This window comes from Dermacentor albipictus, chromosome 7, assembly GCF_038994185.2.
Source record: "Dermacentor albipictus isolate Rhodes 1998 colony chromosome 7, USDA_Dalb.pri_finalv2, whole genome shotgun sequence".
Classification (NCBI taxonomy): domain Eukaryota; kingdom Metazoa; phylum Arthropoda; class Arachnida; order Ixodida; family Ixodidae; genus Dermacentor; species Dermacentor albipictus.
The window spans coordinates 81,855,151-81,869,406 of record NC_091827.1 but is presented as its reverse complement, the minus strand read 5'-3'; the positions used below and the strand labels follow the sequence as shown (position 1 = coordinate 81,869,406).

The following is a 14,256-nucleotide window of genomic DNA, read 5'->3' as shown; positions in this document are numbered from 1 at the left end:
TGTTGGTTAATCACAGAGCAGAGATCAAGAAAATCGTTACTTTGTGAAAAAAATGGACAACAGTGCGGAGTTTCAGTAGTCCAGCATATGTTGGGGAAGTAGAAAACCCTCAATAATACAACGGGGTCCGAAGGGTGCCGCAAAGTAAGGGTGTTAAGCAGACCGTGAAGCTCAGCCGTGAAAGTGGATGGGTAGGATGGAGCGCGGTAGCAAACAACGATCGTAATTTTACGGTAACGGATGTCAACGCACGCGCACACAACTTCCAGGTTACAGTTAATGTGGAGTTGATGACATTGCAGGAAATTTGAAATAGCGAGTAGTACGCCTCCGCCTTTGCGAGCGGTGCGATCGCAACGGAAGATACTGATACGCGCATATTGCGTGTTTCTTGGGGCCCATGCACGCGGGCGCCTCGACGAAGACGACGAAAGTTCTCTGGCTCTCGAGCTGTCGGCAGAACTGGCCAGCGCTGCAGTTACCTTTTGCGAATGTTCTTTGTAAATAGTCGGCAGCATCAACGCTTTGTTCGCGTAACATTTTGGTGGAGGGTGCCGTTCCCCGTCCTCGCCACGGAGCTCCACAGCGGCCGCACCGTCCGGCTTTCCGCCATGGCTCCTGGTGACGACACCTCGTCTCTTTCTACTCCTGCGACCTCAACAACAACGTACGCTACAGCTATCGATCCCCGTGATCCTGGCAAATTCACCGGCCACGATAATGTCGACGTCGAGGACTGGCTCAACCTGTATGAGCTATACCATTATGCTAGCCGACGTCCTATTCTACTTGGGCGGAACTCCTCGTGTCTGGTTCCGGACGCACGAGGATGAGATCTCTAGCTGGGATGCCTTCAAGGAGAAGCTCATCGGCCTCTTTGGAAATCCCACCGGTCGGCAGCTGGCTGCTAGAAGAGAGCTTGCTACCCGAGTTCAGTCTTCTACTGAATCGTACGTCTCCTACATAAAAGACGTGCCCGCTCTTTGCTGGGAAGTCGACGAGAACATGGGCGAGGTTGACAAAGTCAGCCACGCACTCAAAGGGATCGCGGACGATGCCTTCAACTTGTCTTCAATAATGTGTCGACCATCGACGTCATTGTCAAGGAATGCCGCCGCTTTGAGCTCGCCAAAAGCCGCCCCGTCATTCCACAGTTCTCCCGGCTCCCTAACACGGCTGCGACGTCGTGTTCCGTTGACCTTACTGCTTCATCACCCTTAAATGAGCATGTCACACGTATTGTTCACCGTGAAATCGAGGCTACAAGTCTTTCGCCGTTCCGTTCACGCCCACTTGAACCCACCATTGACCAACCAGCCCCAGTGATCTCTCTCATTCAGGCAGGCGTACGGCAAGAATTCTCAAACCTAGGTTTTCTTGCTGCCTGCGCCGTCTCTCGACCTGACGCCCGACCGGTGCCGACTGCTCCGCCTCACGGTGATCTGTATTCCCCTCCCAGATACCGCAAACCTACCGAGTGGAGAACTCCGGACGACAAGCCCATTTGCTCCCGTTGCCTCCGCATTGGCCATGTCGCTCGCCACTGCCGCATTACCTGGACATAACCCTATTCAAGCTCCTTTTCCCTGTCTCCTCGCCCATATGCCGACCCGCGCCGTTAGTCGCCTCACCGCATGCCTCCTACCTATGACGTATCCGTCGATGTCAGTCGTCCTGCTCGCTCGCCGTCACCTCAGCACTGTCGGTTCCCGTCGCCCCAGCCACGCCACTATTCGTCGCCTACCAATTATGGACCATCCCGGACGGAAATCTAGACCACGCAGCTCCTGGAGGTAGTGATGCATCATCTTCGTCGTGTCGAAATCCTCCATTGGCGCTCCCCACGAACCAGAGCTTTTGATGTTCACGTCGACGGTGTACCCTTGACGGCGTTAATAGATACTGGAGCCCAGGTGTCCATAATGAGTTGTAACCTCCGTCATCGACTCAGGAATGTTCTCACGTCTCCTACTACTCGAGCTGTACGCGTGGCCGATGGCAGCACTGTTGACGTCGCTGAAATGTGTACTTCCCGCATAAGTATCGCCGGCCATCACGTTCCTGTTCTTTTTACAGTGCTGACAAATTGTCCCCATCACCTAATCCTCGGACTCAACTTTCTTACGGCGCATTCAGCTTTGATCGACTGTTCTGCCTGTACGGTTTGCCTCGAACTTCCTCTACTGGCGCTTATTCGTGTCAAAGTGCAGAAGAAATTTAGTACGACCACCTTCGTCTGCCTGCCGCCTAAAGCTTTGACTTTCGTCGATTCGTTATAATCTTTTCCTGTGCACGATGGTGATTACGTCGCGACACCTGTTCCTGATGTCCTTTTGATGCGCAATATCACTGTGCCCAACTCCGTCGTCACCATCGCCGATAACCGGACATGCCTCCCTGTTGTTAACGGGGGTCTGATAAAGGAAGTTCTACCCAAAGGCATATCGATTGCAATGCTCCGTACTATCGGATATGACCACATCACGACGTTTTCCGTAGACGTCTGCACAGATTCTCCGCCATGTCCACAGGATGCTATTTGACCTGACGAAACATTTAATCCCGTGATTGCTGCGTACGTATGACCTGAACAAGCAACACTCCTGTGTCGCCTTTTGGTTTCCTCCCACGACATATTCGACCTCAGCAATCGCCAATTGGGCCAGTCTTCAATTGTTAAGCATCACATAAATACTGGTGATGCCAGTCCCATTCATCGCCGGCCATATAGACTTTCTGCTTCAGAGCGTAAGGTTATTCAAGATGAAGTGAACAAGATGCTCGCCAAAAGCATTGTTGAACCTTCGTCGAGCCCTTGGGCGTCACCCGTGGTGCTTGTTAAAATGAAAGATGGCACATGGCGTTTGTGCATAGATTATAGTCATATAAACACCATTACCAAGAAAGACGTCTACTCGTTGCCTCGCATTGACGACGCCCTCAATTAACTCCACGGTGCCAATTACATTTCATCAATAGACCTGCAGTCTGGTTATTGGCAGATTTCTGTTGAAAAAGACCAGGAGAACACCGCGTACGTAACTCCTGATGGTATATATCAATTCAAAGTTATGCCATTCGGTGTATGCAACGCACTAGCAACGGTCGAATGTATGATGGACTCGTTGTTTTAAGGATTCAAATGGTCAACATGCCTGCGCTACCTAGACGACGTTCTCGTATTTTCGCCTACATTTGAGACACCTTGAGCGCTTATCAGTTGTTCTTCAAGTCTTCCGCGAGGCTGGGCTCCAACTAAATTCCTCGATGTGTCACTTCGGTCGTCAGCAGATAATAGTGCTGGTCCACCACGTCGATGCTTCCGGTATTCAACCAGACCCGGGTAAAATTCGTGCTGTCATGTCTTATCCTGTACCTCAGTCTGTGAAAGACGTCTGATGTTTTGTGGGACTCTGCCTCTATTCCGACGCTTCGTTAAAGACTTCGCAGCGATTGCCCGACCTTTTACTGATATCCTGAAGAAGGACGTGCCGTTTATATGGGGCCCCGCTCAAACTGCCGCGTTTACCAACCTCACCAACATTCTCACCACGCCACCTATACTGGCCCACTTTGACCCGTCCTCTCCTACAGAGGTGCGTACCGATGCCAGTGGTCACGGTATGGGAGCCGTCTTAGCCCAGCGACAATAGGGTCAGTATCGCGTTGTCGCATACGCTAGCCGCCTCCTCACAGCAGCGGAGCACATCTATTCGATTACAGATCGTGAATGCCTGGCTCTCGTCTGGGCGGTTTCCATATTCCGCCCATGCTTGTGTGGCACGCACTTCTTTGTAACCACAGACCACCACGCGCTCTGCTGGCTTTCCTCACTCAAGGATCCTACCGGCCATCTTGGTCGCTGGGCTCTGCGGCTGCAAGAATATTCCTATGCAGTAATGTACAAGTCGGGCCTGTTACATCAAGACGCAGGTTGTCTATCACGCTACCCAGCGGGCAAACCACGCACCGACCTTGACCCGATACCGACGCTTGCGTTTTCTCCGTTTCTCAGCTGCTATACGTTGCCGACGTGCAACGGCATGATGCCCCTTTGCGCGCCATCATTGATGGCTTGGAATCTTCGCCTTCTGATTTGTCCCTTCACCTGTTTGTTCTCTGGGATGGTATATTACACCGTCACAATGTACGCCCCGACGGTCCTGCTCTACTCCTCGTCATTCCTAAGCACCTCCGGCCAGCTGTTCTCGACGAACTTCACGATTCACCAACGGCAGGTCACCTTGGCGTCTCCCGCACCTACGACCGGATCCGCCGATGCTTCTTTTGGCCAGGCCGTGCCCACTCCCTCCAGAAATACGTTGCGGCGTGCGAAAGAAAGCCAGCGCCGAAAAACACCATCGGCGCTCCCTGCCGCGTGCCTTCATCCGCTCTACATTCCTTCGGAGCCATACTCCCCCGTTGGCTTAGACTTACTTGGCCCTTTCCCGCTATCCACGTCTGGCAACAAGTAGGTTGGTCGCTGTGGTGACAGATTACGCCACACGCTACGCCATCACCAGAGCGCATCCAACAAGCTGCGCCACAGATATCGCCGATTTTCTTTTACGCGACGTGATTCTGCACCATGGTGCTCCACACCAACTGCTCACAGACCGTGGTCGGATATTTCTTTCTCAAGTCATCGCCGACATCCTGTAGTCTTGCTCCACCAAGCACATGCTGACTACATCTTACCACCCACAGACTAATGGTCTCACTGAGCGTCTGAACGCACCCTAACATGCTTGCAAAGCACGTCTCGTCCGACCATACTGATTGGGACGTTGCCCAGCCTTACGTAACTTTTGCATATAATTCTTCGCGTCACGACACTGCCGGTTATTCCGCGTTCTTCCTGTTGTTCGGCCGAGAACCCACATAGCCACTGAACGCATCCCTTCCATCCGCCGCAGCAACGACTAGCGAGTATGCACTTGACGCCATCACCAGGGAAGCCCAAGCACGCGAAGTTGCCCACGCTCGCCTCCTGACCTCTCAAGACAAGCGACGGCGCTTGTACGATCGCCAACACAGAGACGTCTACTTTTCGAGTGGATCCCTGGTACTCGTCTGGTCCATAACTCGTCACGTCGGCCTGCCGGAAAAACTCCGGCCTCAGTACACAGGCCCAAATCGAGTGCTGCGGCTCGTGACTCCAGTTACCAACACAATCGCCCCAGTCAGTACCAGTGCCTCATCTGCCCCAAATTCCACTGACGCTGTGCATGTCACACGCCTCAAGCCCTATTATTCTCCTGTTATCGCCGATATTTAGACGCCCCAGGACGGTGCTTCTGCCGCCTGGGGTAATGATACATGCATATTGTGTGTTTCTTGTAGACGATGCAGTTGGGTGTCCCGATGAAAACGACGAACGCTCACTGGCTCTCGAGCTCTTGGCTGAACTGGCTAGCGCTGCAGTTAGCGTTTGTAAATAGTCTCCAGTCTTAATCCTTTGTTACCGTAACAATACGAAATCGAGACAACTCAAAGATTTCACAATCTTGCACATGAGGCTGTAGCCACGTTTCCGTTAATGCAATAATACCAACATTACAGCTATCGACGAGCGATTCAAGTTCCTCGCCTTTGTGAAACACACTTCTAACGTTTGCAACAAGCACGGAGGCTTGTGGTGTTAAAGATAGGCAATTGCCCATCGAGCATTGCTATGTAGTAGGATGATGACGCCGATTGTCAGGTACGCTTGCGTGATCTGGAACACCCCTTTTAACTCGCTTAACGCTGCCACTTTTGAATCATACATGAAACATTGTTTATCGAAGAAAAGCTTGGTAAAACGTAGATTAAAGGAGGCGGAATTAGGCTGTTTACCAAATTCGATAAGCTTTTTTCGAGCGAGCCTTGTGGCAGGCGAGAAGCCCTCAGATACTGAACTGTTACTACCTTTAAGCTGACTGCGCGAGGAAAGTATGCTCTCCTTAATTTTAAGGTTTCATAGTTTCATTATAACCGGACGACACTTCGTATTTGAGGAGGAGGAGCAACATTTATTAAAAAGAAAGGACAAGCAGGTGTTTTTCTGCTTGTGCGGGAGGCGCCCTTAGTCCAGGGCTCCTGCGGCTCTTGCTGTCTCCCGGGCCCGCTGCACCAGTTGCTGCTGGTTACGAGGGTCCGAACTAGTCAGCACGGCCTCCCACTGCTCGGGTGTGGGGTTGGGTATTTGCGGGGCCGCCTTCACGTTGGGGCACGCCCATGTGGTGTGATATAGGGAGGCGTATTCATTACAAAGGGGACATTTGTATGAATATAGTGTAGGGTGTATTGCGTGTAGTCTGCTTAAATGGGGGTATGTGTTGGTTTGTAGTTGTCGCCATGTTACGGCGTCTTCACGTGAGAGGGTCTTGTGTGGAGGCGGGTATTGTCGTCTGTTCAATCTGTGGTGTTGTAGTATTTGAAAAAGTCCTGATTCGATGCGTCCGTTCAGCTGAGTTTGGTGGCAAGGCATTTCCGATCGCTGACGACAGGGCATCCGAAGTTTTCTGTTCAGTTTGCAGCCATGACTCATGGGAATCGGTTATGTCGTAAAAAAACAAGTTCTTCCGCTTTGATCTGTCTTCCAAGTCGTCTAAGCGTGAGGCTATCGTACCCTGCTGATTTTTCAATCGCTCAGCGCTTTCTTGAATTAAGGTAAGATCATTGCAAAATGTGTCTAGTGCTTCAGATGTATATTCAAGTGATTCAAAACTGCCTAAAATATCGGTTAGCTTACCTTCATTTGCGTTTAGCTGGTTTTCACATCCTTCATATCAGATTTCAACTCGGACTGACCTTTAGTAAGCTCGACTTCTTTATGTCGTCTTCTTTATGTCTTTAAGCATTCCTAAGAAGGTACTCATCTGATCAGACTGGGACTCGGGAAGACTACTCGAGGCATAGTCGACTTGACCCGACCTCTCCTCACTTGGAGGCCGCAGGTTTTCCTCGTCATCACAGCTTTGCAACAACAGCGCCACGTCGAGGCAATCACACATAGTAACATACAAGACAAGTGGGCATGGGAGCAGCAAAATTGAGTGAATATCACTCCGTTTAGCATACATGGTGAAATTGTTACCCACGTGTGGAGCGAAGATATGTTCCGCATGAGGCATAGTGCAACAGGTGCTGCTCACATGCTAACTGAAGGAGTAGTTAATCAGTAAGCTGCTTTTGAACTGGCTGGGAAAGGGCGGTAAATCAGCCGGTGACGTCGTCCCAGAAATGATGCGGTGTCCGTCTAGCGGTACATCCAGGAAGGACGGAAGATTATGGAGACCACACGTGTGGGTGACGGGCTCTTGACGATTTTGGACAGCATCAACGCATAAGCCCACGGTAGGGCAGATGTGGATGGGCGCAAAGAAGATTAAACAAGCGCCAGCATCAGCAAAATCTGTGGAGCGAAGGAAAGTTGCGCATGAGGCATGGTGCAACAGGTGCTGCTCGCATGCCAACTGAAGGAGTAGTTAATCAGTAAGCTGCTTTTTAAGGGGCTGGAAAAGGGTGGTAAAGTAGCCGGTGACGTCGTCCCCGAAACGATGCTGAGTCCGTCTAGCAGCACATCCAGGAAGGACGGAACATTATGGAGACCACACGTGCGGGTGACGGGCTCTTGACCATCTTAGACAGCATCGACGCATACGCCCACGGTAGGGCAGATGTGGATGTGCGCTGAAGGTGAAACAAAACCCAGCATCAGCAAAATCTGTGCAGCCAAGAAAACTTGCGCATGAGGCATAGTGCAACAAGCGCTGCTCGCATGCCCACTCATAGGCGGGTACAACTCTGATAAAAGCCACTGAATCACTTTTCTTTTCTCTTTATTGATACTGTACTTCCCGGCACCACCTTAACCTAAACTTTTCATCACGTGAAACGCAACACGCATTGCACCGGCTATTTCTTCCATAACAAGCGCACCTACGTGCTCGAGCAACGTAGTTCTCGCTCGTAGTTGAACGGTTGCATCGGTATCAGTGAAAATTCTTAGGCGCGAAAGAGTATGAGATGCTTGATTTGTTTGCGACGCAATTTGTTATCATATATCACTCTCATGCCCGCGTGGTGTTCACTCTTGAGGCCAGATTGTTCTTCCATGTAACTTCGCCAAACAGGGCTTGCGAAATTTAAAGCGCGCCACTGCGCGTATGCACTTTGCCTCTAAATAGCGCTGCACACCGAGCTGCAATAAAACACACTATTACCCTAAGCTAACGAAGACACGTTGAGTTGCCTCCTGTGGCAACCGACAATGCAAAAGTACCTCCTTGTCTGGTGAGCCGTGAAGCAAAAAGGCTCCCACACTAATTTCGCACCACAAAAAAGGCGCTGCTAGAACGTTGCTAGGGGAGGATGACACTCCTCAAAGCGCTGCCACAGGAACAGTACCCCCTATGGCTATTGTGCATACTCTCGCGGTGACCTATGGTCCTAGTCGCGAGAGTGCAGGGCAATGTCGGTTGGCATGAGTATCCGATGAGTGCGGCTCGGCATTTTAAGACCACACACAAGCAGCAGGCCCCGCTTCTAGGTTTAGCGTTTGGAAAAGTAGCAAAACAAGGTGCGTGCTCATCCTAGCATGAGGGCGCGATTACGGACAACAATGGGCCCATGAAAACTGTTCATTGATACTCCTGGGTATGCAGCGACAAGTCGTCCCTCCATCCCGCCGTGGGTTAAAAATGGATAGGCACAGGGATAACAGAACAGGAGAGAGTTCATGCTAATTGTACGAGGCATGCCTCTACCGCCACAAGCTACAAGTGCGTTCTTTTGTGATACATTTTATAAGCGTCATCATCCGTCGGTTAAGCCCTCAACGCTTTCTAAAGCGGTACATAAGGAACTTTCTTTTACATGAATATCGGTAAACGACTCTTCTTGAGTTGAGCGTGGCGGTCAGAATCCATTGAACCTAATTTTATTTGTCAAGCGAATTCTTTCCTAGGACGCCCATCCTCTGTGACTACTTCGCGGGAAGAGAGTGATCGGTAACTGCTTGAAGTGGTTTACTATCAATGACGAACTGCTTCTCTCTTGGTGTGAAGAGCGCTGGAACTGAACATAAAACGGACTAAGTAGGCTACCGAAGAGGGAAGTTGTTTATGGGGGAAAAAAACTCAACAAACGGCGACCACGTAACATCACAAACTAGCCTAGACGTTTATTTTATAGCCCTTTCGGCAATAGAAAATCTCTTAAAGATTCTCGGTATTATTTGTTAGAGATACTCGCATATTTTGCTGGCTCAGGGCTTTAGTTATCTCCAATAGGTCATCACCAGCACTGCAAGAAGGAAGTCTAGCACCTGGAAACGACTGCTTGCCCTGTTTATCGTTATCAGCAATCACAAATGATCCTTCCTCATCTAGCATCTTGAATGCTTCTTGCAAGTATCGACCGCACATAAATACAGCGATTTAATGCTGGACTTCATTGTCTGATATTAACAAGAAACTTCTGTAAGGCGCCTCGTTTCCACAAGTGGGGTTCTTTACCCTATCTACTTTTCTACTCCACGACCTATAGAATGACGTCACCTCGTGCCGCACTCATACTGGCGACCTCATACTCTGCCTTTAATTTCTACAGCTGCTAAGCTTATACCGCGATAATAATTATCCAAGAGAAAGTGTGGCCTTGTTTTGTGTGTTCCCTAACCGAAGGTAGTTTATTACTTCTGCAAAATTGCGGTCTTTTTGTACTTCCTAATATTTATATGAGTTTCATAAAAGGAGACTGATTATATTCCAGACTCCTGCATATTCCATTGATATTGACGCGGGTTTTATGCATTGTTGAATATAGCTTGATGTGGCCAGCGTACTTACAGTGTACAATAAAATTAAGTCTTGTCCTATTATATTTTCATATTACCTTAGCGAATGTTTCGAAAGTACGGGCAGAAGGTGCATAATAAGCAAAAAGTGGGTGTGCGCAGGATCTCTCCTCTTGTCGTTATAGACCAGCTCACGCTTCATCATGTGCAGGTGGGTCTCATTCGACTGTGCAATACGTAATTTCGACTGTGCAATACGACTGCGTAATTCGACTGTGAATTACGTCACAGCACACAGCATATACTCAGGGTGGCATGCCTCATTCCACTGACGCGTCCAGTGCATAAAACTGTAAGTACACTTTCAGCGAAACACGACACTACAAGTTCTGCCAATTCAATTTCGCTCCTGAAGGGTTGTTGGCATACATCCAGCAGAAGTTCATTCGTAGTATCATTATTTTAAATTTCATTTTCCCTAACAATATTGCTCCGATTACTTCAATATGCCTCAGTGGTGTGGAATGACAGAAGCGATTCAAAGCGCATAATAATTAAGAGCCTATAAAGATAATGGAATAATATCTATCAACATCGTTTTGTGAACTTGAGCGACAAACTTCAAACTCGAACAATTATCCTGCATTTCCGTTAACTTACGTGCAGACGTAGTCGCGTGAACGTCTTCTTTTCATACAATTTATTTTTCGTTTGAATTTGGACAGGTTGCAATGTGGTGGCTTGTCTAACTGCGTGTTCCGAAGACGACTACCACGGAATGCAGACACTTCCACGTTCCGCCCTAAAGACTGCTAAGTCTATACAACGGATATTTTCTGCAAAAGAATATATTTCGAAGTATCGAAGTATTTCGAAGTATATATAAAGTATCGGTTTCGAGGATGGTACATAGACCGGGACAAAGATTGAAAGCAAGTTCACTTTTGTGCAAATGATAACAAAACACAGGTACAACGTGACAATTGTGGATCAGTACGCACAAAATGCGTGGTAACACTCTCCAACTGCCATGTATTATCCAAGTATATTGTTGCGATACAACAGGCGCTTATGAGACATGGGTTAATTGCAGGAATATAAGCACTCTGCAAGGTTGTGCTCGCTTGAAATACCGACTTCCAGCAGCGTGTCTTGGCAATCGCTCTTTCGCGCGCTCAGTTAGATCGGTTCAATGACCCAGTAAAGGCTTCAACAATGCACGCAAATTCAACAGGTGGCGACTGTCGTAGCAGCTATCGTTGTGGCCTGGGTGTATTTTGCCCAATAAAAAGTTAGAAGTCAAAGTCACGGTTCTGACGGTGTTTCATTTTCCGGCGTCACTACAATGCGACACTGTGATAAGTCAAGTATTTTAGCCGTATTATCGAAATTTGATTCTATGACGTGGCTTCATTGGCACAGTAAGCTTGAAAAATGTGTTTCTTTAAACCAACCATTTACCTAAGGGTTAAAGAAGCATGTTCATACGCTGGACATAAAAGAAAACACGCGCCATAATTAACATCACAAATTAGCCTGATAAGCATGAAATGAGCGCCAAATTTCAACCCATAGAATTATTTTGGACCATTGGTCACATAATCGTATCTTCAATTTCAATCTTCCAGCCAGTATCCTTTTTGGGGTCTCTTGACTTAGTATAAAAAAATTCCAATGCATCTGGAAAAAAACTTTATTATAAATATTTACTGCTTATTTTCTTCAAATTTAGATGCATATGACATGCTTTCCTAACCTCAGTATCAAAATTCGTATCAGAGAGGGTTCAGTGACCTCCATACTTCTTCGACACTCAAAAGAGCAATATCCTATCTTAAGCTCATGCGCACGTGCGTCACAATTTTCGACTACGTCTCAGAAATATTTTGCACCATCCTATGGAAGGTCAGCCAGACATTCTACTCGTGCAATCGCTTCAGCATAGTGGGCCACCATACTTTAAGATAAGCAAACAGGCACACAGAAATAATTCTCATTGAACAAGGTGACGCGTCCATTTTACACGCTCTCTCGGCTCTGTAGGTTCTAGAATTTTCATATTTCACTTTTAAATATATGCATCTAAACACGTAAAAAGCATATTCAGTCTACGTATGAACTATTGTGTCCTGCCTTCTGATATCAGAAACGCTTCACTCCATGTTTTAAACGTGCGTCAGTCAACACGCCAATCAGTTATCAGCCTACGTACCTGATCACTGGCCCGTACATCTTGGCCCACTCGAGGGCCTTTCTCCGGTAGAAGTCATGGTGGAGGATTTCGACGTGACCTCGGATGCTGCTCGAGGGAGGAGTAGGCGGCAGCCTGGTTCCAGGAGGACAGCGCCATCGCAAAAGCCATTCGCTCAGAAAGGTAACAACGACCCAAAGAACAGTTGCCAACATTGAGGTCAATAGGATCACCATCCCTCTCTTTTGCGATGAGCCTGGTGTAGATCCTGGCATTGAGTGAGATAATGGCATTGAAATTACTCTCTCTTAGGCTGTATTTACTCTTTTACTCTCCCTTGGAAAGGTCGTTCTGTCCTATCATCCCTACTTATGTCTACTGTGATTACTTTTCACTTAGGTTTCTTGCGTGAAATTCCGCGCGTTCTGGTGAATAACGAATTGGAAGTCAGAGCTCGTATGTATCGTTTGTGCCTCACTTCGTCCTTGTCTGTTTAACGACGCAACATTTATTTTAACTCCTGAGCGACATAGCTCAGCAACAAGCTTTTTTTTTTGTATCCGACAACGTCGTGTCGGCGTGTCTGACTCGGAAATTGGTTCTTTCGGCACACGCTGCTTCCAAAATGAGTGAGCCAACTCCTCATTTCTACAGTATGACTGTGTTACTGGTTTAGTCCAATCAGGTGTGACAATAAAGCAATTTGTTCTTACTAGATGACCGTTATTTTCATAACGATACCACAAATTTTACCTTTAGTTAACAAATGGCGTCAAAATATTTATCAATCTTCTAACCTAAAGCAAACATTTTTCTAAATGGACGGTCAATGTTTTTTAGATGAAACGTCTTTCATTTTGATCTGCAAAGGGGGTCGCTTGCTAAACCCGCATGGAACGAAGACAATTAACAATGCCCTCTGGGGTTGCTCAGTGGCAATGGTGTTGCGCTGCTGAGCACGAGGTCGCGATCGCGCGATCGAATCCCGGCCCCGACGGCCGCATTTCGATGGGGGCAAACTGCGAAAACACCCGTGAGCTTAGATTTAGGCGCACGATAAAGAACCCCAGGTGGTCGAAATTTCCGGAGTCCTCCACTACGGCGTGCCTCATAATAAGAAAGTGGTTTTGGCACGTAAAACCCCATAATTTTTTTTAAAATTTAACAACTTTCGAACCGCTCTACGCATGCACGTTGCTTAGGTAGTGCTGTGTAGAGGAAAAGAACCATTAATTTGTCGTGAATGTGTCGCGTGCGCAGATGGCACCATTGTCGCACCTCGCATGACACTTTTTGAGGCAAATCTAGCCACGCACATGACGTTGAGAGAGGCGTGGTTCGGCAGTACGTTTGACAATGCGAGCAGGAGTGGCCCCTTTTGAGAGCCCTTACTATGTCATGGTAGGCATAATGCATGGAATTCAAAGCAGTGCCCATCAGGAGATATAAGGCCTCACATTGTGCAACTTTTTGCTGAAATTTCAGGCTTCCTCTGCTATGACACACTTGCGTTCGAGACGTAGGGTCTGTGGTGAAGGAAAACTACACGTAAGTTGGTGCTCGGTGTCCACAAACTATATATATCGCCGAGCCCACTCAATCAGGCGGAAGCGTGATTCCGCCGATTCCACTGCTCGCGCACCGTCAGCATGCTGGGTGTGTCCTCTTCGGCTCTTGTGACCGGACCATTGTGGCACGTAGTAGTGTGCTACAGGACCATAAATGGCGTGAAGACCTCGAACAGCAAGACAGATGGCTACGGAGCCCCTGTGTATACGGCGAAGCATGCTTGTCTTTATAGAAAGAGAAAGCGCAAGAGATTGTCCACGAGCGCAGCTGGTTTGAGCAGCGCCAGGAGCTCCTGGCCACCATTAACTGTCGTCTTCTGTGTCTTCACTGTGTCCGTGGCAGTGCGCTGCTTCACCAGCAAAGTATGACGACTAACTGGGGCGTTAGCTTTACCGCACTACCAAAACGCCCTCTTCGAAGCAAACAGCCCCACTACAAATAAGGAGAGACCACGTTTGCAAAATTGCACTGTTTGACCTTCGTTAGCTGCAAAATAACTAAAATAACTGAAACATGTAAGCTCTCTAATGCGTGAATAACTGTGAATTCTGTATAAATGTAATTAGCATTCTTGCCTATGTCAGGTGCTTTGTGTCTGTCTGTCTGTCTGTCTGTCTGTCTGTCTGTCTGTCTGTCTGTCTGTCTGTCTGTCTGTCTGTCTGTCTGTCTGTCGGTCGGTCGGTCGGTCGGTCGGTCGGTCGGTCGGTCGGTC

At 48.3% G+C, this 14,256-nt stretch overlaps 1 protein-coding gene across 1 annotated transcript in view; it reads right to left on the bottom strand.

Moving 5' to 3' along the window:
• LOC135896903 (cytochrome P450 2U1-like) overlaps positions 1-14,256 on the bottom strand; it is a 64,462-nt gene that overhangs the window by 43,152 nt on the left and 7,054 nt on the right. Inside the window, exon 2 of the mRNA XM_065425406.1 lies at positions 11,997-12,243. Coding sequence (XP_065281478.1) covers positions 11,997-12,211 — 215 coding nt within the window. The 5' untranslated portion in view covers positions 12,212-12,243. The remainder of the gene's footprint in view (positions 1-11,996; positions 12,244-14,256) is intronic.